Source organism: Corvus hawaiiensis, chromosome 19, assembly GCF_020740725.1.
Source record: "Corvus hawaiiensis isolate bCorHaw1 chromosome 19, bCorHaw1.pri.cur, whole genome shotgun sequence".
NCBI classification, from domain to species: domain Eukaryota; kingdom Metazoa; phylum Chordata; class Aves; order Passeriformes; family Corvidae; genus Corvus; species Corvus hawaiiensis.
In genome coordinates, this window is record NC_063231.1 from 6,617,041 (window position 1) to 6,643,135 (window position 26,095).

The 26,095-nt window shown below is 41.9% G+C and overlaps 1 protein-coding gene across 2 annotated transcripts in view; it reads right to left on the minus strand.

The window, feature by feature from the left end:
• ABCC3 (ATP binding cassette subfamily C member 3) overlaps positions 1 to 26,095 on the minus strand; it is a 45,480-nt gene that overhangs the window by 11,563 nt on the left and 7,822 nt on the right. The window contains exons 2-17 of one of the 2 annotated variants that reach the window (XM_048323609.1): positions 21,544 to 21,720; positions 20,560 to 20,685; positions 19,538 to 19,675; positions 17,762 to 17,887; positions 16,894 to 16,955; positions 15,612 to 15,743; positions 11,359 to 11,577; positions 8,885 to 9,062; positions 7,981 to 8,142; positions 6,913 to 7,005; positions 5,401 to 5,604; positions 4,039 to 4,185; positions 3,552 to 3,639; positions 2,551 to 2,617; positions 1,285 to 1,411; positions 782 to 958 (exon numbers count right to left, since the gene is read on the minus strand). In XM_048323609.1, the coding sequence (XP_048179566.1) occupies positions 782 to 958; positions 1,285 to 1,411; positions 2,551 to 2,617; positions 3,552 to 3,639; positions 4,039 to 4,185; positions 5,401 to 5,604; positions 6,913 to 7,005; positions 7,981 to 8,142; positions 8,885 to 9,062; positions 11,359 to 11,577; positions 15,612 to 15,743; positions 16,894 to 16,955; positions 17,762 to 17,887; positions 19,538 to 19,675; positions 20,560 to 20,685; positions 21,544 to 21,720 (2,223 nt within the window). Of the gene's footprint in view, positions 1 to 781; positions 959 to 1,284; positions 1,428 to 2,550; positions 2,618 to 3,551; positions 3,640 to 4,038; positions 4,186 to 5,400; positions 5,605 to 6,912; positions 7,006 to 7,980; positions 8,143 to 8,884; positions 9,063 to 11,358; positions 11,578 to 15,611; positions 15,744 to 16,893; positions 16,956 to 17,761; positions 17,888 to 19,537; positions 19,676 to 20,559; positions 20,686 to 21,543; positions 21,721 to 26,095 lie in introns of those variants that run through there. The other variant, XM_048323610.1, reaches the window with a different exon arrangement.

Consider the following 26,095-nt stretch of genomic DNA (forward strand, 5'->3'; position numbering starts at 1 on the left):
CACTCGGGTGCTACACTGAAACATGAGACATTGGAGAGAACAACCCACCCAGAGACAGGCACAGAACGCCTCTAGATCTGCCTGTTCACTGCCAAGCTTTCCACTCACCCAGCAAGCTGGAGATGGAGTAAGTCTCTTTTTAATAAGCTCCTAAAGGGAGCTGTTAAAACACAAAACTATAAAAAGCAAAACTGTCAATCAGGATGTAAAATGCAAATTTCAAAGCAAGGCTGTGGCACCTGGAACATCTTCCACATCTTGCATTTTACACACAAATCTACATCTCCATGCCATTTCATGAAATCTAGCTCAAACTTAGTGGCCTATGAAAAAAGAATATATTTGTTGGTAATCACAGGTGTAAATGTTTCTCATTAAAATGTGTTAAGGGATAATCATATAATTTTTTTTTTTCACTTGAAGCACAACCACATGTTCCCTCCCTCTTTATCCCTAGAGGAAAAGGAAGGCCTCCAGTGATTCTGGACAGATGCACCTTTACAATTCATGACAAATAGAGGGTACGCTGATCTTCCAGGGCTGGATGTGTAATTCTGCATCACAATACACACACAAGCCTAAAGTTACAGAAAAATTTAAGTCCAAGTGCCTTCCAGAGAACTGCCCTGCATGTTTTGGTGTTGATTGTAGCATGGATGCCACTGTGAAGATCAAATCAAATCAAGTGCTGACTTTACAGTATTCTCTCTTTAGCTAGAGCGGATTCACCAGGCAGGTCTGACTTGAAAAAAAAACCCAAAAAACTACCTAAAAAAATTACCTTCTCTCCTATCTCAGTTTGATCTCCTCCTGGCAGCACTTCCAGGTCAGTTTTTAAAGCACAGGCCTCCAGGGCATTTTGGTATTTTTCCTCATTAGGAGCTTGGCCAAACAAAATGTTATCTTTCAGCGTGGCATTCTGGATCCAGGCTTGTTGAGGTACATAAGCAACAGAACCCTAGAAAAAGGGGAGAGAGAAAAAACCTCTGCCTTGTAACAAGCAAGAACTCATGCTTAGAGCTCTGGGTAAGATCTTCAGCACATATACAGCTCCTGGTTCCTATACATTCACATCATATGTATATGTGTGCTAACTGCTCATGTATCGTTGATCAAATCAGGAAAGTAATTTCATATAAAAGTGGGCAAAACTCAAACATGCAGACAAGCTGCCAGAGGAGCAACTAGAATTCCCTCTGCAGCCTCAGATGCATTCTAAGCAAGGGCAGGCAAAAGCAGCACATTTCCCTACCATCATTAAATGGTTTCATAAACAACACCAACCTTCACAGCCACTTCTCCTTTCAGCTTTTCCATCTCACCCAGGAGAGCAGACACCAGAGAAGACTTTCCACAGCCAACATGGCCAACAATGGCAACCAAAGAACCACTGGGGACCAACATATTTATACTGTGGAGGAAACAGGCTGGAAATTAATTAAACATTAGTTTACTATGGAAATCAGGGGTCTTTAAACCAGGGCTGAAATACACAGTCACAGCCTGACTGGATATAATAAGCAAAGCTTGGTCACTGGTTTTCTCCTCCCTTTCTTGCATACAATCAACTGTAACCAGAACTTGAGAAGCAAATGAAAACTCAGCATAATTTATCTTGCTGGTTGCTAAAGCAGTAGGATTGTTAATAAGCCTTCTAAGACTCTTTCCTGTGTTGTATCAATCCATCTGCAAGTCAAATTGGGTTAATAACCATTTTGAAAGCAGACAATCTTCCAGAAGTATTTTGGGGTTTGATTTTAAAACCAAAAGCAATTGTTTGAAAGTAGTGAGTGAATACATCCCATCTAAAAAATGTTCAAACCACTTTAGAACTGTATTTCCAGTGCTGGTAAATAGGGCTCACAGTGACACAAGAAAAACAGGACTTCCCCAATTAAAATCCTTTACTGTTTTCCCCACTATGTTCTTAAAGGTACTGCTTTAGGTCCTGAAGGTGAACTGATACAAAAATGACTGATGGACACAGTCTCTTTGCCATCAAAGTGCTTTTCACTAACAAAATCAAGCCAGACTTCTGTTTACACAGATCCTGATGCATAACAGAAGGAATATATGCTTCCAGGCAAATTTTGTGTTCATTCAAATAGGCAAATGCACAGAACATTCACCCCCACAGTCTGGAGATGGCCCTTCCACTGCCACAGGGATGAGTCTGCCACAAGACTCTTCAAGGAACAGACCACTGCTGGCACACCTAGGTCTAAACACAGACATTTCAACTGTCCTCAAAATCCATCAGATCAATTTGATTTGTCCAATGCTTCAGTTAAAAAAATGTCTGTTTAAGGAATTTACGTAGCCTGTCTTTCAATAGGTAACCATTTCATGCTGGTTGCTGTGGAGGTAAAGCCTTACAGCCTTGTTCTATAAAGCCCAAAGACCACGAGGCATGAGGGTTGGCTCCATGTTTTAAAGGCAGAAGAGATGCTGACATATGATGCATGGTTTTTACCAGAACCTTTCCAGCAGACCTCCCAGGACCCAGGAACCAAGTAGATGTTGTATTGCAACTGCACAAAGAAATCTTACTCTTTCAGCGTTGGTTTAAGCTCCTTTCCCCAGCTGAACGTCGCATTTCTTACACTGATGGCATTGCCTGTGTGGCAAAAACGCAACAACAGAGGAGCAGGAAATGTGTTACACACAACAGCACAACTGAGAACAGGCTGACAGAGGGATCTTTATTTACACACACTGCATTTCCCTTTTCTGCTGGCACAGGAAGCACAGGCTCACGCCTGTGGGTCACAAGACAGGCTTGTTCAGAGTGAAAATAACTGACTGCAGCTTAAGCTATAGACTGTGACCCGACAGATCTAGGGAGCTGAAAAGATGCCCTGCTTCACCCTGCCCTGGTGGGGCTGCTCCCAACACGTGCTGCTCAGCATCAGCACAACTTCAGAAACCCCTTTCAAGTCAGTAGGAGATCACTGCATGCTGTTGACTTTGACGTATCAGATTAACTTTGACATTCTGCAGCTTTTTGCTTGCCACACTTAACAAGTTATAGATCCACAGGTTTTCTTTGCTTCCTGGTGGGGTGGGGTAGAACAGTAACTGCATGGCAGCCACGTGGCCATCCCTCTTCCTCACACACAAGTTTCAAGCCACTGTTACTTGATAAAACACATTTTTTTGAGACCACCTGGCTTGCTCAATTGTTTTGGGATATTGTTTTGAACAGAAGTAACCAAACTGCTCACAAAGTTCCTGAGCATTTGTGCAGTGTGAAAGGTTTGAACAGGTCTTGCTGTCCATAGTCAGTGGATGCACTCCACGTTCAGCACAGGTAGCGTCCAGCACATTACAGATGCAAACTCAGGCCCAAAATCAGCTCAAAAATGTGGCCAGAAACTTTTCTGATTTCCACATAGCCTGAACACTAAACACATACTTTTCAGAGTAGCAGTTTCTACCCTTTTTTTTTAACCCAAGATTACCATTGTTATTTTCTTTTTGCCTTTCTTTATAGCTCAAAAGAGATATGCCTGCTGCATGAGCATAGCTTAGAAAAATATCAGCATCTTTACCTGGTGCAATCACTTCTGTTTCCACACAATTTGGATCAAGTTCATCATGACTCAGGAACTGCTGAATTCTCTTTAGGGAAACGCTTGTCTAAGAAAAGAATGTGGCGTTATTTCATCATTCTTTTAATGAGAACGTAGTGCTCTTACTACTGAAAAAGAAAGCATGCACAATGCCTTGAGCTTCCCCCCATGGGCTTCCTGAACAGTGAGTCATTCTTTCCCTGCAATGAATTTATGCTGAAATTCAAGCTTTTAACTGTGAAATTTCTCACACCAAGCTGAGTTTATCTGAGCAAAGCAAAATTCACACAGCAGGACTCACTGAGAAGATGTCAGGCTTTCCAATGCAGGGCAACAGGAAAGAAAGGGTATTAAAAGGAAAACCAGCTAACAGGCAGATCCAAGGGATCTCTGCATTCCAGAAATTAAGGATATGTTCTTTCTGTTCAAATTTTTCAGAACAACCCGTGCTCCAGGCCCTCCTTACCTGTGCAATGTTGCTAATGACTTGTGGAAGCATATTGAGGGGAAACTTCAAGATATTGAACAAGGACAGGGAGACAAAAGCCTTTTCTGCATCCAGGATATTCTTCTCATCCACAGAGACATACACAGCAAATGTTGTCAGTGCTACCTGAAAGCCAGAAAGGGAGTTTACTGCGAGATGTGTGGTATATTCTGACATTTTAAAAGCACTCAAGCCTGACAGGCATCTTGGAAATAAAAGTATCAACCACAAAACCAGGAAAATTCCTCATTTCTGACCTTTTCAATATGCTTTAAGAATGACAAGTCCTATGGACAAGGTGGTACAAAAAAAGGGCACGCAGAATAAAAGAACTTTCAGGTTTCTAATGGCTACATTCAGTTGAACTAAGAGTTTCAAGAGGTGAACCATGTCTTGGGCAAATAAAAAGGAAAAGCTGTTATCAGGTCGTGGTTTCTTCCAGCTCCACCCAAGCAAATTTTCCCATTGTAAACTGCAGGCTAAACAAACAAGATTCACTGCTCAGTAGAAAAGGGAGTGGAATCCAAGTTATTTGCTGGCTTGCTGTATGACAGGGGCCATCCACTGTGGAAGGACCATCCTGTGCAGCAGACTCACAGTGAGCAGGAACAGGAATGTGCACTGAAGGGAGTGCAGTGACTTTAAGGAACTATGAAAAGGGCAGGACCTCCAGGCTGTTCAGATCATTCCTGCAGGGCTGGGCCTTTGATCTCAAGAAAAGTTGGCTGGGAATAGTTTTGACCAAGGACTTATTTGAATGGTTTAATTCACCAAAACCCTTTCTGCAAAAGGGATCACAGTCCAGTGAAGTGGAAAATAGAGGAAAAGACAAAATTGAGGAAAAAGCATTTCAGAGTTGGCAATGTTATCATTTGGGCTTCAGTTTCCACATTAAATCAATCTCTTTTTTGGGTTGTAGAATAATTTAACAACTCCCTCTCTCACTAAAACAAGCAGAGCACTGTAACACGAAGGTAGAAATGAGAGCTAAAGACAGACGTTGTCCTGACTGACTCAATTAAAATTTCTTTTGCTATCACAGATCTCTCTGAGGTTTCAAATTCTAGTTTCAATTTGTTATGGAAAGTACTTTGAAGTGGTTGGAAATTCTCCTGTGACAGCTATCCCCAGCTTCCACTGGCAGGCTTTATCACAAAATACTTTAATACCGATTAACAAAGAGGCTCTTGAGAACAGGGAACTCTGATTCAAAGCATGTGAGTAATTTCTTCAAAAAGTATTTACATTTTATTCCTATGTACATTAGCAAGCAGAAAGCCTCAGACTTATCCTTCAAGGGTGCACTTGTACAGCTCAGAGGGCCATGCAAATTCAATTTACCAGGAAGGGTGCACTGATCCAGGCAAAGGTGGACAGAGAGTTGAGGTAGGCAGATTTTTTCAAAACTCTCAGCTCATTCTTCCGGATCTCCAGGACCTTTTCTGAAAAGGATGGTTCCCAAGCATAGAGCTTCAGCACCTTGATGCCACCCAGGATCTCGTTCATTAATTTAATGCGGGAGTCTTTGTATCGCATTTGTTCCACCTGGGTTATAAACAGAGCAGACAGAAAGTCACAGCCAGGACTACAGAAGAGCTTTCAACACGTCTCACAGCCGTGGTGGCCCTCAGGCTATTTCTGAAGAGGATGCAAAAGGTAATTACAAAAATCCAGACTGTTGTCAGCTTATTGTGCAAGTCAGTATCTCCAAATACACCACAAATCAAAGGAAATGCCTGGAAAGCAGAGTACAAAAGCTTTCCACCCATCTTCACTCTTAAGGGCTACATTTTTAAACCATCTTAAAGAAAGATTCAGGCACTTCACAAAAATACTACCCTATCACTTCCTTTGATTTCTTCAGATTTTTTTTCTTCCTTGTTTGCTCAGTTGTATTTCTTATCTCTTGAAAATTGTGGCTACTCCGAGGGGTTTTTTTCCCTATGTATGAAAATACAGTGCTTCATTCAGTTATTGAAATAAAAACATCCCTGTTCAAATTTATAGACAAAATTCACACACACATGCACAGCAAGTTATGCAGCTCTGAGCATCTCCTAATGGGAAAGGGAGAAAAGGAATGTTACTACTGACATGTCAGCACCCAAGAGATTTTAAAAGCCTGTATGTCTCTTTAAGGCATATAATAATATCACTCTGTTACTAAGGCTGTGCTTAAATGTCATAATTGATATTCATTTTCCAACTCTTACCTTTTTTTACACCGACAGATTGACTTTTAATTTTTTTTTTAATCTTCCAAACAGTCTCATAGGCTGCATAGCACAAGCCAGTTACTAGATTTTTTCTAGCACAAAGCCAGAGGGCACTGTTATATTGGTGTTTTTTCAGCTTTCCCTGACTAGAGACAACTAAGAAAGGAATAAAGGATCATTTTACCTTAAGATAATAAATGAAATTTGGCCCAACTCAGTAGCAGTGAACATCACACCAGCTTTTAGCATAAAACTCAAACTGTCAGGATTTAGCTGCCACCTCTGAAAACATTAATTTGCAGCTTAAAGAACAGCATTTATTTACTCTTTCTCTAGATACTCCTAGAGGAAGATACCAGGTGAAGGGATATGGAGACAAGAAACCTCTTGCTAATCCCAAAAGCTGCTCCAGGGGTATGAAGAAGCCACTGGCTCAGTGACACACCTTTCCCTTAAATTGCATTCAATTCACTATGGAAAAAGCATCTAAGAGGATACAGTTATTAAATATATCAGTACATTCTTACTCATAAGTAAATTGTTGCAAATGGCATCTTATTAACAACCTCTGATGTCTTCATTTCTCATAGCACAGCTGCCAATTTATATAACATTACCTCCTCTGCTGCTACCTTACCTGGAATGCTCTGGTTTTTATTGCTATTGCAGAGTTAAACGGGATAAGTAAGACCATCACAGCAACTCCAGCCAGCACAGAAGGCCCTAAAGTCTGGATTTAAAAAGAAAGAGTAAGTTGTTGTACCTGAGTGCTCCCTATGGTCAGCACTAAAACAAGAACAAGTGATAGGAACAGAAATCAATGTTGACAAGTTGAACTTATCCCAGTGAAGTGCTGTGATTCCACAGCACAACTGTGAAGAGGAGACAGAAAAATAGGACAGAAAAATAACCACTTTGAATTATTATTATTACTATTATTACTATGCTGGTATCGGTGATAGGAATTTTTCTCTTGATTTTTCTCTGATCAGGGAACTGCCAGTACCCTCAGTGTGAGTATAAACATACAAACTGCTGACTACCAGCGCTCAGCTTCCAGCAGAGCAGTAACTCAAAGCTGCTGCAATTTAATGGCTTTTGAGTTGAAATCAATATGGTTAACTTGGTGCTACTGTTTTATGCAGTAAAAGACATTAACTGCACAGAAACATTTTAAACACTGAAAGCCAGTGCTCAAACTGAACCTGGAATAAACCTGGAACGAAACAAAGTCACTATAGCAAAGAAAAAATTATGGTTATTCCAGGTGAGACTTGTTTCACACTGACTCACACAAAACTTCTTTATGTAGCAGGATATAATCTCTCCATGTGACATTTCTTATGTCCAGGTTTTTGTTTGGTTTGGTTTCTAAACCATTTCCCTCAAGCTCTCATTTGTATCAACTGCTGGGAACAAGAGTCCAAGAGTCCAAGACTGAGCCCATCAATGTATAGTGAGGCCAGGGGAAAGATAAAGGCAACATTCTGCTTCAAATGCCCATCTGCCCTATCAGCTGAACAAAATAATTAAGACACTAAGTGAGGGTGTACAGCAGTAAAAGCTATTTTACTACAGGACAGAACACTTAAAGTTTGTAAAAAATGTAGTGAAGGGTCAAATTGACAAATAAAAAAAAAGGAAAAAGAAAAAACTTGCACATCATTTAGATGAATTGTGAATAAAATTGTGACAACGTCTGTACCTGCCAGAGGAAATACAAAGCTAGAAATATCTGGAGTGGTGCAGACCACACCATGTTCAGGAAAGTCATCAGGTCCATGAAACGTTGGGCATCCACTGACATCAGGTTGACAATTTCTCCAACAGTAGATGAGCGCTTTGCTGAGTTTGTGATGGCTAAGGACTGACAAGGGAGAGAGCTTCAGTGCATTCACAATCTCCACACACATGGAGAACAAATCCTCAACTATTAGCAAAATGACACTGAGAATGTGCTTCTCCAAAAAGAATAAAATAATTCACCTTACGCCTCCAAGGAACAAGAGCTCATGAAATGGTTTTGCTTATGAGCATCTCCAGCTCAAGCAGTATGTAGCACTCTGAAGAAAACCTCATTTGGTCTAATGTGCTCATAGCATAAACATGCTCTTCTCCTGGATTCCTATTCCAAACCATGGAATGGTTTGGGTGGGAAGGGACCTTAAAGAACATCCAGTTCCACCCCCCTGCCATGGGACACCTTCCACCATCCCAGGTTGCTCCAAGCCCCATCCAGCCTTGGCCTTGGACACTTCCAGGGATGGGGCAGCCACAGCTTCTCTGGGCACCCTGTGCCAGGGCCTCACCTCCCTCACAGGGAAGAATTTCTTCCTTACACCTAATCTAAGTCTCTCCTCTTTCAGCATTTAAAGTGAACCAGGATTGGTATGCCTAATAACCTACCAGAACACCCATATTACAGTACTGATCACTGGAAAATGCTGTAAAGTATGAAAGAGGTACTCCTAAAAACTCACCAAACCCCCAATCTTTTATATTCCAGGAGGCTCTCCAACATGGCTAATCTTCCCTAAATATGTGAGCACTGAGACCACTTGCCTGGCTGTACGCTGGTGTTCCAGCCCACAAAATGCTTCCAGCCTTACCTTTCGGTATATGACCCCAGTGATCCCAGTCCTCAGCCTCATCCCAGTAACAAAGCAGTACTGGAAGTGCTGGTGAAGGATGAGTGTCTGCAGCACAGCACAGATAAACATCAGAGCTGCAATCAAAAATCCCCACCAGGCTGGGGCGTCTTTGTTCTTAATGAAGCCGATTAATACGCTGTTTGTCAGTAGATTAGGGAAGGAAAAGGAAAAAGAAACAAAAATTTAAAATCACACAGCAAATTTAATGGGACGTAACACAACTTCTCCCAACTACAGCATCCTGCCACATCCTCTGCCTAACCACAAAAAGCAAACAGCCCTCCAGGACATAGGCTGAGCTATGATTTCAGTCGAAGAACACTGCAAACATCCAACAGCAAAACCTTCAGCTCTGTAAGTGAGAAAGTCCATTTGTAAATGAGCCTGAAAATGAAATATGAAGAGAAACTCTTGGTTTCCCTTGGGATTCAGGGTTTAAACACACAGCTGACCGTCTGAGCTCTGTTAGACAGCCCCCCAGGGCAGGAGGCGAATGACAGGACAGAGTAGGGCAGTGCAGCAGAGCAGGCAAAACCAGCTTCTTACCCAAATCCTCTTCAAGCAGCCTGAGTGCTTCTGCCTGGGGTGTTTTCCCACAAAAAAAGCGCTAAATTAAGCCATCCTCCTGGATGGATGCATAAAGAGTTCTTCACTCCTATTTTTTTTTTTGTAAAATGGTACCATTTAGCAGGCTACAGCATCTTTTGTTGATAAGCCCTTTCTTACTCCTCACAGCTGCTCTCGCTGCCAGAGCTGCACACTGACACACAGCAAACAAGCAGAGTGACACATGGCAGTGTCCAGTGCTCTCAAAGATCACATTTGTGATTTCAGCCTACTGACCAGAATACTGAACTGTCAAAATATAGGAGAAACAGATATTTGGCTTCATGGTTCAAACAACCAGCAGGAGAAAAATGCACCCGGAAACTACAAATCAGGCAACCAAAGCTTTGTGGTAGAAGCATGAGGTTGGTACATCTTTCTTCTTCCAGTCCAGAGAGATCTTATTTCTGCACTGCTCTAATCATTCATGCTGCAAAAGTGAACAGCTTCAGGAAAATCTCTTCCTGGTAGTCCCAGGGATTCACCAATCTTTTTAGAAACACACGGCTATCTTACATGCAGCCTGCCAGACAGCCATGGCTTTTTCATCTTCCCTTACCATTAGAAGGGCATTTTCCCAGACTGCAGGAATTTAGACTTGAGAAGAAATTCCCCATAATACGCCTTGAGATATCACTGAAACATATTCAGGAATTTATGCAAATTTGAGAAATTCCCAGAATAGGTTATACTTAATGTGTTCTCAGGAGGCAGCCAGCAGCCTCCTCTTCACCAGGGGCTCTAGGAGAAGACAGACTGTCAGCTATTAAATGTCACCATGCTTGGTCAAACTCTCATTTTAGCAAGTTTCTGGGCATGTCACAAACCACCCACAGCACAACATGATCTCAGAACACTGGTTATTTTAAGATACTCAAATAGGAGCAGAGCCTTCTCTTCTCCCTTTCCCTACATCCACCCGTGACCTCCATCCAAGCTCCATTCCTCTCTCATGCATTAACAGGACTATGTGCTTTTCCATTAATAATTGTTTGATAGAAATGCCGGTAATTCCACCATTGCTTTCCTCCTAGTTAATGATTATCTGGTGAATTCCTCACCTTAAGAATAATACTCATGGAGAAAAAAATGTGGGGGTTGTGCAAATTCCTTTATGGGTCAGGCTGAGCAACTGTCCCCCCTGGAGATGGGAGGTAGAGGTGTTCCTCATACAAAGAGAATTTGAGGACAGACCACTTCTCTCATGACCTCTTTCTCTGCTGGGGTTTGTTTTTTTTTTTTAATAGAACCATAATTTTCTTTCACATGGAAATTCACTGCAACTGTGCCTCTCACATTCTCATTGCTGAGCACAACTAAGAGCACATGAACTCATCTGAATGGTCCAAAACCTTTCCCAGATGACAGCAGCATGGGCAGAGCACCACATACTGGAGCATCACACATCATCTGCACATCAAGTTATGCCAGAGCTGCGACCACCATCCACACATGAGAGTATCAGATGTCCATAGACCACTGGATCCAGCCAGCAGTGCTTCACTTTGATTTCACAGCTAATCCTTTAGAAATGGGGAGAAATTGCTTTGGACTGCAGCACAGAGCAACAGGTAATTTGTAATTCAAAGCTGCCCACCAGTGATGGGTGATTTGCAAATGGTGCATGTCAGTGAAGCTTGTCCAATTTACAGCTGAGTCCACAACAAAGAACTCCTGTCTCATGGCATTGCAGGGGGAAGGTGAGGGAGCACACACACATGGCACTGTGAGGGAAACTAACTCTGCATTTCAAAAACAAACACCCTGTGCCAAAGCCAAGCCTCCACAGGGATTGCACATAGAAACTACCCACAGAGTAAACCAACCTTAACAGCTGAGGGTTGACGAAAGAGAGCAGGTCTTGTATCAGTTTGAAGAAGGAGCCAATTAAGAAGTATGGCCCAAAGGTCCTCAACAAAGCCTTAAGAAAGGAAGGTTTCCTATTGTGCTTTTTGTCTCTGATCAGGACTTCTGCTTCCTCTGGGCCATCACCAACATGATTGAGCACATGGTTCGATTTCTTCACATATGACACATCCTCTTTTCTAAGGAAACAAAACAGGAGACAATTAACAATGAGAATGGCACCGCCCTGTATGAACAGCACTGCAGGAACACCCCAAAGTCTGCACACTGCTCTGCTCCTGACCAACAGCAAGACTTCCAACACCATCAAGGTGTGCTCAGGATCAGCCACTCTTGTGCAATTGAGTCTTGTTTTCTTTTCTCTTTTCCTGCAGTACCTACGGGGTGCAATCCACAGGCCAGAAAAATCAATCACCATGGGATGAGAATGTGGCCAAAAGGAGGAGTAGAGGAAGGCTGGACTTCCTTAGAGGACAGATTTCACCTTGGATCTCCAATTCTTTGTACAGGAATCCTCAAAGAGGTGCTGTGGACATCCCACACAAGGCACCTTCACCTATTCCTTCTGAGCCTGTGTTCGTTGTTCAGTCAGTAGCTGTGCTAAACCTTTAACCTTATCGATCACACAGCTGCTTCCACTGAAGCAGAATGAATCCCCTTGGGGAGACAGGCACTGCAGCAGGCACAGAGCTCTCAAAATACAAAGTTTTGCATTCGTGGAAACTTGAAATTGAGTACAAACCACAGCACCTCCAAAGCTGGGCCATCCCCAAGATCTGGACCACAGCTGTCCAGATTCTTCCAGGACAGAAACCTTGGGTTTAGGTGCCTAAATTTTACTCAGTTGACAATTTAAGCTTTAAACCCTGTTTGTCTGCATCCATTTTGTTAACCATTCAATAATCATAGGGGTTTTTTCCAACCTTAATGAGTCCAGGATTCTAGGATTCCTTCTGTACTTTTTGCCTCGCTCCCTCTGCCAAATAGCTAACAAAAGTGACTCTTTCACATACTCTTCTAGACTGACTGATGAAAAATGGGCCCAACATGCCCAAACTGCTCTCCAGAGCTCCACGTGGGTTTCGTAGAAACCCCTTTGGGGTTTAGGTGCCTGACTTGTGTTGCCCATCAACAAAGGGTGTGCTCTGGGAAATTATTTCCTCTGTGAATTACTCTCAAACATCAGCCTGGCAACTCTTCTACCCGCAAATATCAAACTGCTGTTGTTTCCTGGGGGCTATGGGACTTGAGAACAATTTCCTGAATGTCAGACAGGAAAGCTAAGTCCAGGTGGAGCAGGGAGAAGGAAATTAGTCTGGGGCACATAAGCTTTACAAGAAAAAAACAGATGGAAAAGACACCCTAGAAACAGTGAAGACTTACCAGAAGGTATTTGAAAAATAACTTGTAAGTACTACCAAGTGAAGCTGAATTTATGATTTTTCATAAAGACTGTGCAGATTTTTTGGAGCTGGCTAGCTGCAGAGTCAAATAATTCCAACAGCCTGCGAGCATTCATTGTGATCACTGTGGCTAACAGTCCACATGTATAAACTTGTCCACATCCTTTCAGAAAAAGCCATTTGCAAATCCCAATGTCTTTGCAATAAAGCTTGAGGGCACGGGGAGAAGCTAAACCAGACAATTTATTTTTCCCCCCCAGAGAACAAAAAACAGTGCTGTCTTTGTCTTTCAGATCAAACCTGGAGAGTTTATGAGCAAAGCCTTGTTTTTCTGGCAACCAGACTGTTAAACTCATTGAAGGATTTGAAGAAACAAGACTACTTGCCCCTGACTTTGTGCTGTTAAAAATGTTTATTACACTGAGCTAACAGCAAAGCAATGGTTCTCTTGCAGCTAAGAGTCCCAGAGGGAGAAAATGCACTTTTAGTGTTTACTACACGTAGTTAGGTGAGGTCAGGTTTTCAGCAGTGTGTGGGACTGCTCACACCCAGCTTTTTACCAAAGCAAAGACCGTGTGTCTGGTTGCCATTATTAATAGCAGGGCAGGTAATAGGTACTGATTTATCTCATGGGAAAACACAGAGCTTCTCAATGGTGCTGACAAGGCCCTGCATCTTCAGTATGTCTTCATAAGGACAGTCTCTAAAATCACAAGCTAACTAAAAATGAGGGGAAATGCATTCCAGCTCTCTCTTCTCCATCCAGCACAGCCCTAACTTTCTCAGAAGAAACTGCACTTATCAGTAAACTGAGCAGAAACTTCAGCAATACAAGCAAAAGAAAGGAAAAATACTTCTTGTGTGCTTTATTATCTACAGTCACATTTTAAATCCATGCTGGTCTCTCCTGTAACTCATTAGAAACAAATTAAATTTTAGCAATTATTTAACAGTAACTCACAAGACAGCTGTGAAGCAAAAAAGGTTTGGGAACAACAGAAATGTGATAATCATTACCACAAAACAAGTTGAAAGCTTTAGCTATGTCAGAGCTGCAACTGATTAAGTTTTTAAAAATAAATTACTACTATGTACACTGCAAATACTTTTCATCACACTTTCAACATGTGTACAAATTCACACAGCATTTTGAATGTCATAAAAGCTTGCTCAGAGCAGATTTAATAAGCGTTAAAAGGAAAAAAAAGTATTTACAATGGCTCACAAGCAACTACCACTAATGTTATTTGACATGAAGTAATAGAGAATACCTACTTATAACTGAAGAATAAGCAGAGCTTTTAGAGTTCTATGAAACCCAGAAATCTGGAGTACAGTGATTTGCTTTGTTTTTGCTCTTTCCCCCACCTTAGAATCATTAATACAGCTGCCACAAAATTTTACCTGAGCTAAATATGACTCATAATTTATGGCTAAATTCATTGCCAACTGGCCCCAGTTTGTACGAATAGTTTCCAAAATGCAATGAATCCCCTGACAAAACTCCAGGCACGGTTTCTGGTTTCCCAGCAAAAGTTTTCCTGGACCCCAGGCACTCCTGCATGAGGGCTGTGCTCTTACTGTGAAATAGCCTGGAGGAGTAATACTTATGTCTGTGCAAAAAGACCAGAGCCCAGACAATGCACATTATTCAACACCATAAAAATAGAGACATTAAGAAAATGAAAAAAACCCCCAAAAATAAACCTTGAAGTAGAACTAAAACACATCCACACAGAGCACTAGTGGACAGGTGCTGGTGTTAGTGCTGGAAATGTTTCAAATTTTAGCTGCAAAGTGGAACTCTCCACATCATATTTAGCCTTGCCAAGAAAATTACAACTCTCTCCTAATATTATCAAATAATAGGGTCTTTCCAATTTGGCAAGGACATGCACAGAAGAGAACAGAGGAAAGCCTCCACATGGAGAAGAAATCTCCACAATGAAAGGAAATGGAAGCACAGGCCTCCTCCTTATTGACATTTTTCATTTGAAACACACTATTATCACATCTATTTGCTTGGAAACATTTTGGACACAAACCAGTGGGAGAAGGAAGTAGAGTTGCACAATAGATAATTCCTTAAGATTAGATCAGGACAGAACATGCAATAAGAAGGAAATCCTCTCGAGCAGGGGTATAACTGTATGCAAGTTCTGACCCTCATCCCATTTCCATCAGACACTAGGATAATTTTGCTGCTAATTTTCCAGGCAACAGCAGTAGGGTCTCAGCAATAAAGCAGGATCTCTCTTCCCCTCCTGCCTTTCACATGTTTTGAGTTTCCTATCTTTACTACTGGGAAGTGAAGACTTGCCCATTGCTGAGAGCCTTAAGGCTAAAAATACTGCCAGGCCAAAAAACTCACGATGGAGATGATGAGGAACCCCTTCTGGTTTATGTGCCCAGAAGCTGTGCTCCAACATGCCTGGGAGGGATGCAATTATGCAGTTAGACAACTACCAGCTCAGTGGTGAAAAGTTGTTCATTTTCTACAACCCAACCAACTCAACAGCTTCTCCTCACACATCTCCAGCCCTTCTCCACATGGCAAGTGGCACCACCTGCCCACGGGGATTTTAAGCACCTAAAAAGTGTGTTGGTGGCACACAAGCCCCACAGGGCTCCTGCTTGCCTCTGCCTAGACATATTAAAATAAGAAAGTTTGACTATTGATGAGTGAAGAGCAGAAAGGTCGAAGTGGTGGGTGCATTTTTAGTTGGCTCATTTTCATGGATGAGCAACTTACGAGTGTTGAAAGGACTCAGATCAAGCTCTCGAGTTTGCAGACTTGTTCGTGTACTCACTGTTTGCACTCTGCTTTTTCTCTGTCCCACTCTTTACTCAGTTGTTGCACGATAGTTTTTGAAGTGTCATCTTCGTTCAGCGACCACAGATCTTTGTCTTCGAGAGGCCTTTTGTACCCTTGAATTGCCATGCTGCACATACGGAGAAAAACAGCCCAATTCAGTTTGGAAAACAGTACTTAAAGCATTGCCAGTAACTCTAGGACTATTAAGCTAACAAAAGCAAGAAGATACTCCACAGAAAGAGAGATGAGAGAATAATTATCACCCTTTGTTCCTTTTATTGATGTTTGCAATTAAGGAAAGGACATGACGTATTTCTGATTACATGTATTTTATTGAAAATACCACTTCAGGAAAAAAAAGGACAATAAAAACCAGCTACGAGAAGCATTTGGATGAAATTGTGGCGTTAAATGGAAACAGTGAAGCTTTAGAAGTGAAAATAATAAAGTCTATCTGGAATAACTGTCAGAGGTGAACAAAATGCAAAAATGAAGCTTACTGGAGTTAAAGGAAAATCAGATTTTTCTGAAAACTACAGTTCCTCAACTGTAAGGGGAATTTTGTCAAAGGGATACAAACATCATAGCTGCCAAGAATCTCGCTGGGGAAGCTGAACACTCTGTAAGTTTATAAAGATCTCATCCTCTCACTAAAAAGAGGTTTACAGGGCTGTTACCAGGACAATAAAAGTTACACGGGTGGAAGAATGAAGATCTCAACCACTGTGGAAAAACTGGGTCTTAACACAACCTTTGACAGCTGTTCCACTTCTTTATCATGGAGTAGCAGGCCCAACCTCAAATTTGCATCTTTAACACACATACCTTTTGTCAGCAGCCTCGGTGGCAATCATTTGTATACATAACCCAGTTTACTTTCCCTTTTGCACAGAAAACATCCTTATAAAAAAGCATTCACTCACAAACCTCAAAGGAAACAAAATGCACCCTCAGCTGGGTGAAAGGCTGCCACAATTAATCTTGTGCAGCACAGAGCTACATCTTGGTTCGGGTTATATTCCAGCATGTGTTGAGCACAGCCAGGGCTGCACTATTTGTCCTGACACAGTCGCTGCCATACTTCACAGAGAAAAAGTTTGGGCTCTGTGTTTCTAAAAAGACAAATGCTCCAAGTGCTGACACCACTGTGGATGAAAGAGCATCCAACATCAACGACTCACAGAGGCAGAATCTCTGTACTGCTCACTCTGTGCAACACAGATCACGAGTGGGTTTTGGGTTTGTCAGCTGTCCAACAGCTTGAAGAGAGAACTCACCTTGTAAACCACCAAAACGTCAATCTTGACAGGAAGCCTGAATTTAACTCTGGACATGGATTCTATAATGAATTTATCAGAGAAAAAAAACCCAAAATAAATAAAGCAAGACATTTACCATTACTTTAATACAACAGTCTATTTTGATCAGTTTTGGCGTATTATATATTACATGTACATACCTATGTCCTAATGAGACATAAATTGATTTCTTTTATTTCCCATGTCGCACTGAACTCCTTTCATATCTAAAAACTGCTTCATATACTGCCTTTAAATCACAGCTATAAAGTGAAATGTCATTCTACAGTTTCTGAGATGTTCATTTTAAGACATGAACTCAACTTCTCTCTCAGCTTGGTTCAAACATAAATCCAATTATAGAGACTATTTTATGATTGGAGAAGAAATTTAACCTGTGACACCACTAATATCTTCTGTTATTAATGTTTTTCTATATCTATTCTCAACATGTATAGAACTCATTTATTAGGACAAACCTCATGGACTTTCACTAACTCAAGATGAATGTTAAGCAAGCAGACCACTATATCCTAAAAAAACCCTCTTGAAATAATTAATATTACACTTCAATGCTCATAAATGTAATTTACACTGCTGTGAAGCAGCAAGCAGGAGAGCTGCTTTCACCACACAGCTTCAAGCCATTTCTGATGGCACAGATAATGGAAAAAGACTCCAAACCCCAGTATTCCTCTCCATACCCAGTGTTTTGTAAGAGGGTTACTAAGTACTGCCATGTCCATGACAATCCAAAGCTGCTTTCAATAACAAGTACTCTCAGTGGAACTCTCAAAACACCATATAGTTTGTAAAATCCAAATAAAGCAAAGAGAAAAATACTTACAGCATCTTTATTAACAGGGGAAAAAAATGGAGGCTTCTCTTTAAAAAACGACAGCATCAACTCGATGATTATCAAAGCAAAGTAGATGTAAAATGTGGTAAACCTGAACCTTTCATTTACATGGCCCTAGAGGGAAAAGAAACACTGTAAATGATTGTTTTTACTGCACTTCCAAGCTCCCCAGTACACTCTCTCTCCTTTTTCACAGTTTCTTTTGGCAATTCTTTTCTTCCTCTACAGTTGAATACTACAAAGAAGATCCTAGCAGGAATTATCTCACAAAAGTATGCTCGGACTCTGACAAGTGCCTAAGAACATGCTTATCTCCAAGCTTTTCATTAAATTATGTCAAGTTCAAAGTGCTTATACATCTTCACTGCATGCAGACACCCTCTGGAATCAGGACTACATAACATCCTTTTAAATTACCTCTGGGGGTTCTTGCAAGATCACGTCTTAAGCATAGGAATTGTCAACCCAGATCAGAGAACATCCTTTTACTTTAACATCTTATCACTGACAAGCAGTGAGTGTTAAATACCTTCAGAAGAAGCTGCAGGAAAACCACTGCATTGCATAATAAGAGTTCCAGCTGCTCTGGAGATATTTCCTTTCCTAATCATGAGTCTGCAGTTTACCTAAAACTTCTTGCTGTGAGGGTATGTCCTTTATACAGCTCTTTCATGCCCTAATGTCATTCTGAACATTCTCATTGTTCACTTAAAATGTAAAAACCTTAAGTGCAAGAGAAGGAATATTTGGTTCTGGGCAGTCACAGGAGGAGAAGTGTTACCCAGACTTGTTCTAAGGCTCTGCACCCATAATTTCAAGATGATTATGTATTGAAACATTGATAGCCCAATATTTTTACTTATTAAAACTGCCTCTAAGTGGTGTTTGAAATGGTCTCACCAGATTGCAGCTATTATCTGACAAAGTTCTGCCCAGGCTCTCATTTAAGGTTTAATTCAATTGCCACTGGAATATTTATAACAGCCTGCTACAGGAAAATCCTTGCTAACAGGATAATGCTGCTAATATTACAAAGAAGCAAGAATAAAAACAAGGAATCACCAAACAGAATCAACACTGATTTCACTGAGGAGAAGCAATCACCTTAATGTTTTCCAAGCACTCTTTTTCTCTCCCAGCCTTTGATGATCTAATCACTGGAGCAATCTGCCTTGCCCTACTTAGTGAATTTGTTTCTGGGAAAAACTTAACAAGTTTCTTACTGTGGGAGAACCTGCTATGTTTTCAAACAGCAATCATAACAGCCCAGGTTTCTCTCCCTCCAACTTTCTGTTCTCTATTCCCAGCCCCAGTGGAGTCAGAACGCTGTCCTCAGCCCATCAGGCACTGACACCAGGAAGCCCATGGAGCTGCCTAATGTGGCCAAGCTGCCTAAGCAAAAAGGAACCTTACATATTAAAATGTGTCCTCTCTGATTACTACCCATCCCCATTTAAGCAGGGGGGATGAGATTTAAAAAAAGACAGGAGTCTGTTCCCATATACACAGTGTTGGTATTGCTCTCTCATGTCTATCCAGTATAGCTCTGGGCTAAGCAAAATCTGCTTTTTGACACTGCCTGAGAAATCCAGTTCCCTTCTAGTTACGAAAGTCTGAGTCAAGGCAACAGAACCAAACTCCTTTTTCTCTCTGGCAAAACCTGGCTTCAGATCTGACTCCAGACTCGGGTGATTCATTCTTTTCACAGAGATGTGGATGGCTACATTTCCTGTTCTCCAAGTGCTAACAAAGATGGCTTGTTACCTGTGCTGTTGTAGTCATGATCTTTGACCGGAAAGGCCCCACTGCACAGAGCATGGACAAAAACCAGAAGATAATGAGCACTCCAGAGGACTGAATTCCTCTCAGCCTTTCGTACTGGATAAGCAGTGTAGCTAAGAGCTGTAAAAGTAAATACAGGAACACATGAACACAACCCCATCCCAGTACTCCCCCTCTTTGCACCCTCAGATGGCAGCTCCTAGAGCCACCATCGACTGGAAGGATACCAGAGCAGCAGGACCTCTCTGAAATGAGCCCCATCATGACTTCACAGAGGTCAATGGCAAAACCTCCATCATCTGAGAGCAGCAAATAACTGTGAAATAATTTGTTTTGCTGTTTTCAGAGCCTCATCTCCAGAATTCAATTTTTAAGCCTTTGCACGTAGGGCTAGGAACAATTAAATATTAGCTACATTTTAAACAAATGTAGGGACTGTCATTTCTCCAATCCAGATGGACCATCATGACTTGTCTAGAAAAAAAGATTAAAAAAAAAAAAATTAACCAAGGGAATTAAAAAACTTAATGGGCAAATTTTACTGCTTTATTTTTCATACAACAGCCACAAGCCTGTTTGTCATCCTAGGCAAAGCCAACTTGTTTTGTTTAATGGAGGAACAGCCACCAGGTAATAGACACAGCTTTCCAAAGTCCGATACAGCACTGAACAATGCACAAGCCATGCTCCATTGTATCACTCTTTTGGCAAAGTCCTATTCAAATTCTCTCCAGAACTGGATCACAAGCCTGGAGAGATAGGTGAAAGCAGGCTGGAAGGCAGCATTATAAATACTTTAATTTACACAGCTGAAAATCTACTTGAGAGAGAGATTTGTGACTCTGGCCTTTTTGGTAGCAAAATTTGCTTCAGTAATACAAATACTAATAATACAGTTAAAAGAAGTCCAGATAAAGCAATGAATGCAAAGGGGCTCTTCATCCTTCATCTGTCTAAAAGAAAGTTATTCATACTGGTCATAGTGAACAGAAACAGCTACAAACCACGGTGATGCCAACGACCAGTGGAGTTACAAAATAGACTGGTGGAGGGGTTCTGTTTTGCAGGAGCTCATGGAAGGAGTAGAAGAGATCTGCCCAGCTCACACACCACAGCAGGACACCAAACAGCTGAGAGGAGGCAAACAGAAACAGCATTTGGTAAACTCCTCTCCAGGGGCGGTCAGAGAGCTAAAAAAAGCCCATTCTGATTCACAGATTCCCAGCAAAACAAAGCTGTGTAAACACAATCACAGCACTGATCAGCTGCAGTCTGATGAACTGTCCCACTGCACTCAAACCAAGCATCTCATCTCAACTGCTTTCTGAGGGATTCTGCAATCACAACCAGTAAAAAGACTAACGTATTTTGCCTGGATTTTTCCCCCTACTTAGTTTTGATTGGAAACACAGGCAGCACCCAGAGTAAAGGCAGACATGCCCTGAAGCAGAAGCCTGGTATTTTTCTCCAGGAATAACCTGAGTTATTTAATGGCCTATGGAAAGTGACTTCTTTGCTTTTCTTAGACCCAGCCACTTACACACCTGAGGGGCTGCTGACACCAGGAACCTTTTAAGCACAAGGTGCAGATGAAATCACATTGCTATTGCATGGGGAGAGAAGCTTGAAAAAACCCTTCTCAAGCTTACTTTCACAAAGAGGTAAAATTCCCACTAGATCTACCTTAAGGTCTTTGGTTTGCAGCTTTCAGTGGTTTAAACCTTAAGTAAGGCTGAAGCAGTGCAGTTTTGGCTCACAAAGGGGGATTGCTCATGGCAGAGCAATCAACTCTTCTCTCTACCCAGAAAGGTGGGCTCCCAGGATGGATTTCCTCCCTCAGATATCTGTATGCACACTGTTTGTTCCTACGAGCAAGCTCTTCAATACGATAAATTGGAGGGAAATTTGTTTAAACCCTACTTCCTTGGATGCTGAACTAATAAAAATGAACTCTACATGGCCCATGGGGCTCTGCAAAGAGCTCTCACCGTCTTGAACCTGCTCAGCACGGACAGCACGATGTACCCTCGTTTGTTGCGCTTCAGGTAGAGAAGGTAAAAGGGTAAAGCACTCCACAGGTAAATGCTGGGGATCCATGCCAGGATGGTGTTCTGGAAACATGGTGTTAGGTCTGGGTTATCCGTGTGTATTGTAAGGTTTGAATCCTGGAAGGGGGACAAGACACATTCATTAACAGAGAGGCAGAAGTGCTGCCAACTGGAACATCTGCTTGAATGAAGTTGTATTCAGATCCTGATGGAGTTAGCACACGGCCTGAGTAAGAGCTTTCCCAAAATACTTACCCCAAGCACTTGTGGTTAATCTGCTATAGTGAAAGGGCTAAGTACAGTTGTAAATACTGGGCAAAACCTAAAAGAAAAAGATTTGTGCCCTCCTGTATTTCAGAGCTGGACATGCATTCTGTAGCAGACAAACCCCTTGTGTTTCTGCCTTTGCTGAGGCTTAGTTACAGGTACTGATAACACCATGTTCCTCAGGCATTCCCAGCCTGGAGTGCCTCTGCTAAACAAAGCTCCTGAGGAAAAATCCTCCACTTGAGAACTCATCCAGCAAGAATGTCCAGCACTGGAGAAAATGATCAGATTTAGACCAACCTTATGCTGACCTGGGAAAATCCCCTCCACTTATGACTAACACTTTGTCCTTCTTACTTATATGCTTCCAACTTTAATTACTTCCCTATTGTAAACCAAGGCAAAAGAAATGTACTGAACATGCAGGCAGGAATCAGATTTTCTTGGAAACATTTCAAGGAATGCTTTCCAGCTGTAACCCTGGACACCACAAACCACATATGCACTTGTACCTAAAGATTTCAATGCACCCATGCAAACACAGTTCCACAAGCTCAGACTAAAACAGAACTTTCAGTATGGTAAAGGAGAACTTGGTTTTAATCAAACCTCCTGGAAATTCACAACTTGGATTTTACCATCTGATGCGTCATCTTAAGTGTGGTAGATAAAAACTTGCGGGGAATGTAAAATGACTTTGTTGTACTGTCATTAACAAGATGATGATAAAACTAAGATACCCCTGGTTCAAATATACTTTATCTCTAGATAAAGAACAATTTACTTAATTATTTTTGGGTCTGAGCTCTCAGCAGAAGGGTTTCAGTTACATTGAGCCACTTCTCATCCCTACTAAGTGACAGACTACTCTGAAAATCAATTCCTCAAAGTATTTCCAGTCCTTCTTGTGTTTACCAACACAAAAGAGACTGAATGTTGATTTTAGGAGAACTGAAGAGCCACAATCTGCAGAGAATCTTTCCATTTCAGTGATGATCCATCAGAAGACACGTGCATCACTGAACCTGTCCACAAACACAGGAACGAGTTCGTTAAGTGTAACGAGGCTACAAAGCCTTAGCTGGGTGCAGGATGGTTTGGCTGAACTGTGACACATTTGTCACTCGGTGCTTCAGCTTTGGCAGCGGTGCAGGTTGGCACAAATCCACCAGCTCCACATCGGAACTGCGCCCTTTGCGCAGCTGGTGCCTCTCTAGCCAAGAAATGGCTTTTTTTGGAGGCACTCAGGCACCCAGCATGGGCCAGCAGAATAAAAACAGCCCCAATTACCTCAACAGGTCTGTCCAGACCTCGGGCAAGCGTCAGCCACAAATCAACAACACAGGGGCAATTACACAGCAATTCAAACACAAGATCAAAACCAAACCAAACTCCAGCCCCACATTTCTTCCAGCGAGCAGGTCTCTGGCACCAGAATGGATGATAACATTCAAAGAGCACCCATTTTTTGGCTCATCATCAAAAGATTTCAGCATCTCTAACATAATAAGCTCCTCTAGCAGCTACCCTGCCTGGGGCAGGAGATGTCCTGTAGAAGTTTGAAGCTCCTTAGTTCCCAAGTAGGAGCTTATCTACTCTCATTTATTCAACAAAATACTAATTTCCTCTTTAAATTACATGTGGTTTAGCAATGTCTTGAGCATGTTTGCAATTGTGTTCCTTTTGCTTGTTGGAAAAAATCCTGGAAAAGGAAAGCAGAAGAAGAATAGCAATAACTGAAGCACAGAATAAAACAAAGACTCTGTTTAAGGGAAAAGTTATTGAGGGGAACCCCCCAGCCCCCCCACCTCCAGTTTTTAATTTAAACCTTTCCTATAAGACCAAAATGTCCAGGAATAGCTTTCTGTCTGACAGCAACCTAGAAACTGCCCCAGAAGTCCATTCACTTCTGAACTGAACACAAGCTGCCTATTGTATCCAAGACACAGACTGCAGGGCTGCCAAGCCATTGGAAGGTTTTCATTTACTCTTATTTAAACAAGGCAAAGGGTTTGCATTTCTGAACGTAAAAATGCAGCTGGCCAGAAAACAAAAATTCTGTCCTAAAAAAAAAAAGTAAGATTTTGAGATTCAGTAGAATTATCCATGAGAATAAAAGTGGAACCTTTCCAAAATTATGTGAAACTACAGGAAGCAGCACCCACGTGATGGCCAACAAGAGCCTACTACTTCCATGGCACATGGGAACAGGGATGTGGGCTGAAGGAGAAACCTATGGCCAAGGTAACAGGACTGACTACTGGCTTCTTGGTGATGTTTTTCCAGGTCCAATTCCAATCTGGAAGAGATAAATAAGCTTTCCTGGAAGAGATATTTCTATAAGGATCTGCTTCTGCTCTGAGAGCAGACTGTTCCCATCCTGAATAGAAGAGGGGTCCCTGTTAGAAGACAGAGTGCCTAAAACACTTAAGTAGTTGAATTCCATACAAATAACTTGCTCTCCCTGAGGCCAGGCTGGAGTGCATTAATGTTGCTATGTGTCCTGGGATAGAGTTCTTAAGTATTTATTTTTCTAAATACACTTCTATTTATTTTCTCCCTAGTAGCTGATACAGTGCTCTGTCTCTCTTTTTTGTTGTCTCTCTTTGCATTACAATTATATTATTATTATTATAATTATATTTTATTTCAATTATTAAACTGTTCTTGTCTCAACTCATGGAATTTACCTTTTTTCCACATCTTCTCCCATCCCAGCAGGGAAGTGGAAGGGATTAGTGAGCAGCTGCTGGCTTGGGTTAAACCATATATGATGGTATGTGCCATGCAGCAGGGACTCTACAATGCATTATTATTATTACTTTTCAATCAGGGAGTCTGCAAGTTGGGTTTCTTACCATGCAGAATCAGTCTTCACGGAGCTGGAAGTTCCACTTTATGGCTTTATAAATCACCACACTGACAGTGTGTATTCCAACATCCACTCCAACCCTAAACAACTCATTTGGAGTCAGAATATGACACAAAGGCTCAATACAATCTCTCCTGACCAAGCCAACTTTGTTACCTGTTGTTACATACCCTTCAGTGCAGCAGTAAAGTTACAGAACTCCACCCTGGAGAACAAATACAAGAAGCAACAGCTGGAGGGACACATCAGCTCTTGGCCTCCTGTCTTTAAGGCTCCTGCTTCAATCTGGCTTTGCCTTTCTGAACTCTGTCCTGGGAAACAGAGCAAATTGAAATGTTTCTTGAGTCCTGTTCTGGTTGAGGATGAAAATACCCACCTTGGACTGTCTGGGTATAAAGATTTTCTTTGGACTTGCTGCTGAAAGAGACCTAACACATTGATGTTGGGGAGCACCCCTGTTCCTTGGCTTGTGGCTCTGTGCTCTCCTGAGAGCTACTCACCTTCCCCTGGACATCACAGCTCTGCCCTTCAGTGACAGCCCCCTGAAAACGCTCTGCAGGCAGCTCTGTGACCCAGGGCTGTGGTGACCCATCAACAGGCATCTCACAAGGGGAAGTACTCAGCAGCAAATGTTGGGAAACACAACTTTCTCCACAAAACTCATCCCAGAGAAACCACAAGAGCCAGCATGCCCATCCCAGCCAGCATTGCTGCTACCCCACTTACCCACAAGCAAGTGTTGAGGACAATAAGCTGTGACCTATTACTAATCCAGACTCCTCCGTGCTCTGTGGCTTCTCCTGACTGCCAAATGCAGCAGCATTCCCTTGGATGCAGGATCCTTGGATGCTGGAGGCTCTGCTGGTGAGATGGAGCACTGCAGAAATCACCAGCCCACTATACTGAACTCCCTGGGCACACGATTTACTTAATCCTCTAGTACTAAAATACAATGCAAACACCCATGGGAAGAGATTAGAAATGCTTGTTACAGCTTCACAGCAGAAAAGGGGTCTCTTGGAGTCTAAAACTTACAAGTTAGTGGGGCTTTCTACTGATCAGTTAAGGGTATCATTGACAGGGGCCCTAGCCACAGCTTTCACTCGCACCCATCACGCCAGTCTGTCTTTGGATAAACACAATTCTTGCATTAAGGGCCATCTGGACAGCAGGACTTGCATTTAAATGACCAGGTTTAAATACATGATCTTCAATTAAGGGAAGGTATTCAACAGGGGAAGCTCTGAGCAGCATTAAACCTGCTCTAACACTTAGTACTTTCTATTATGTTCTCCCCTCTGGAAAAGAATGTTGCTATTGAAAAAGCCATCCTTAAAACTGATAATGCCTTTA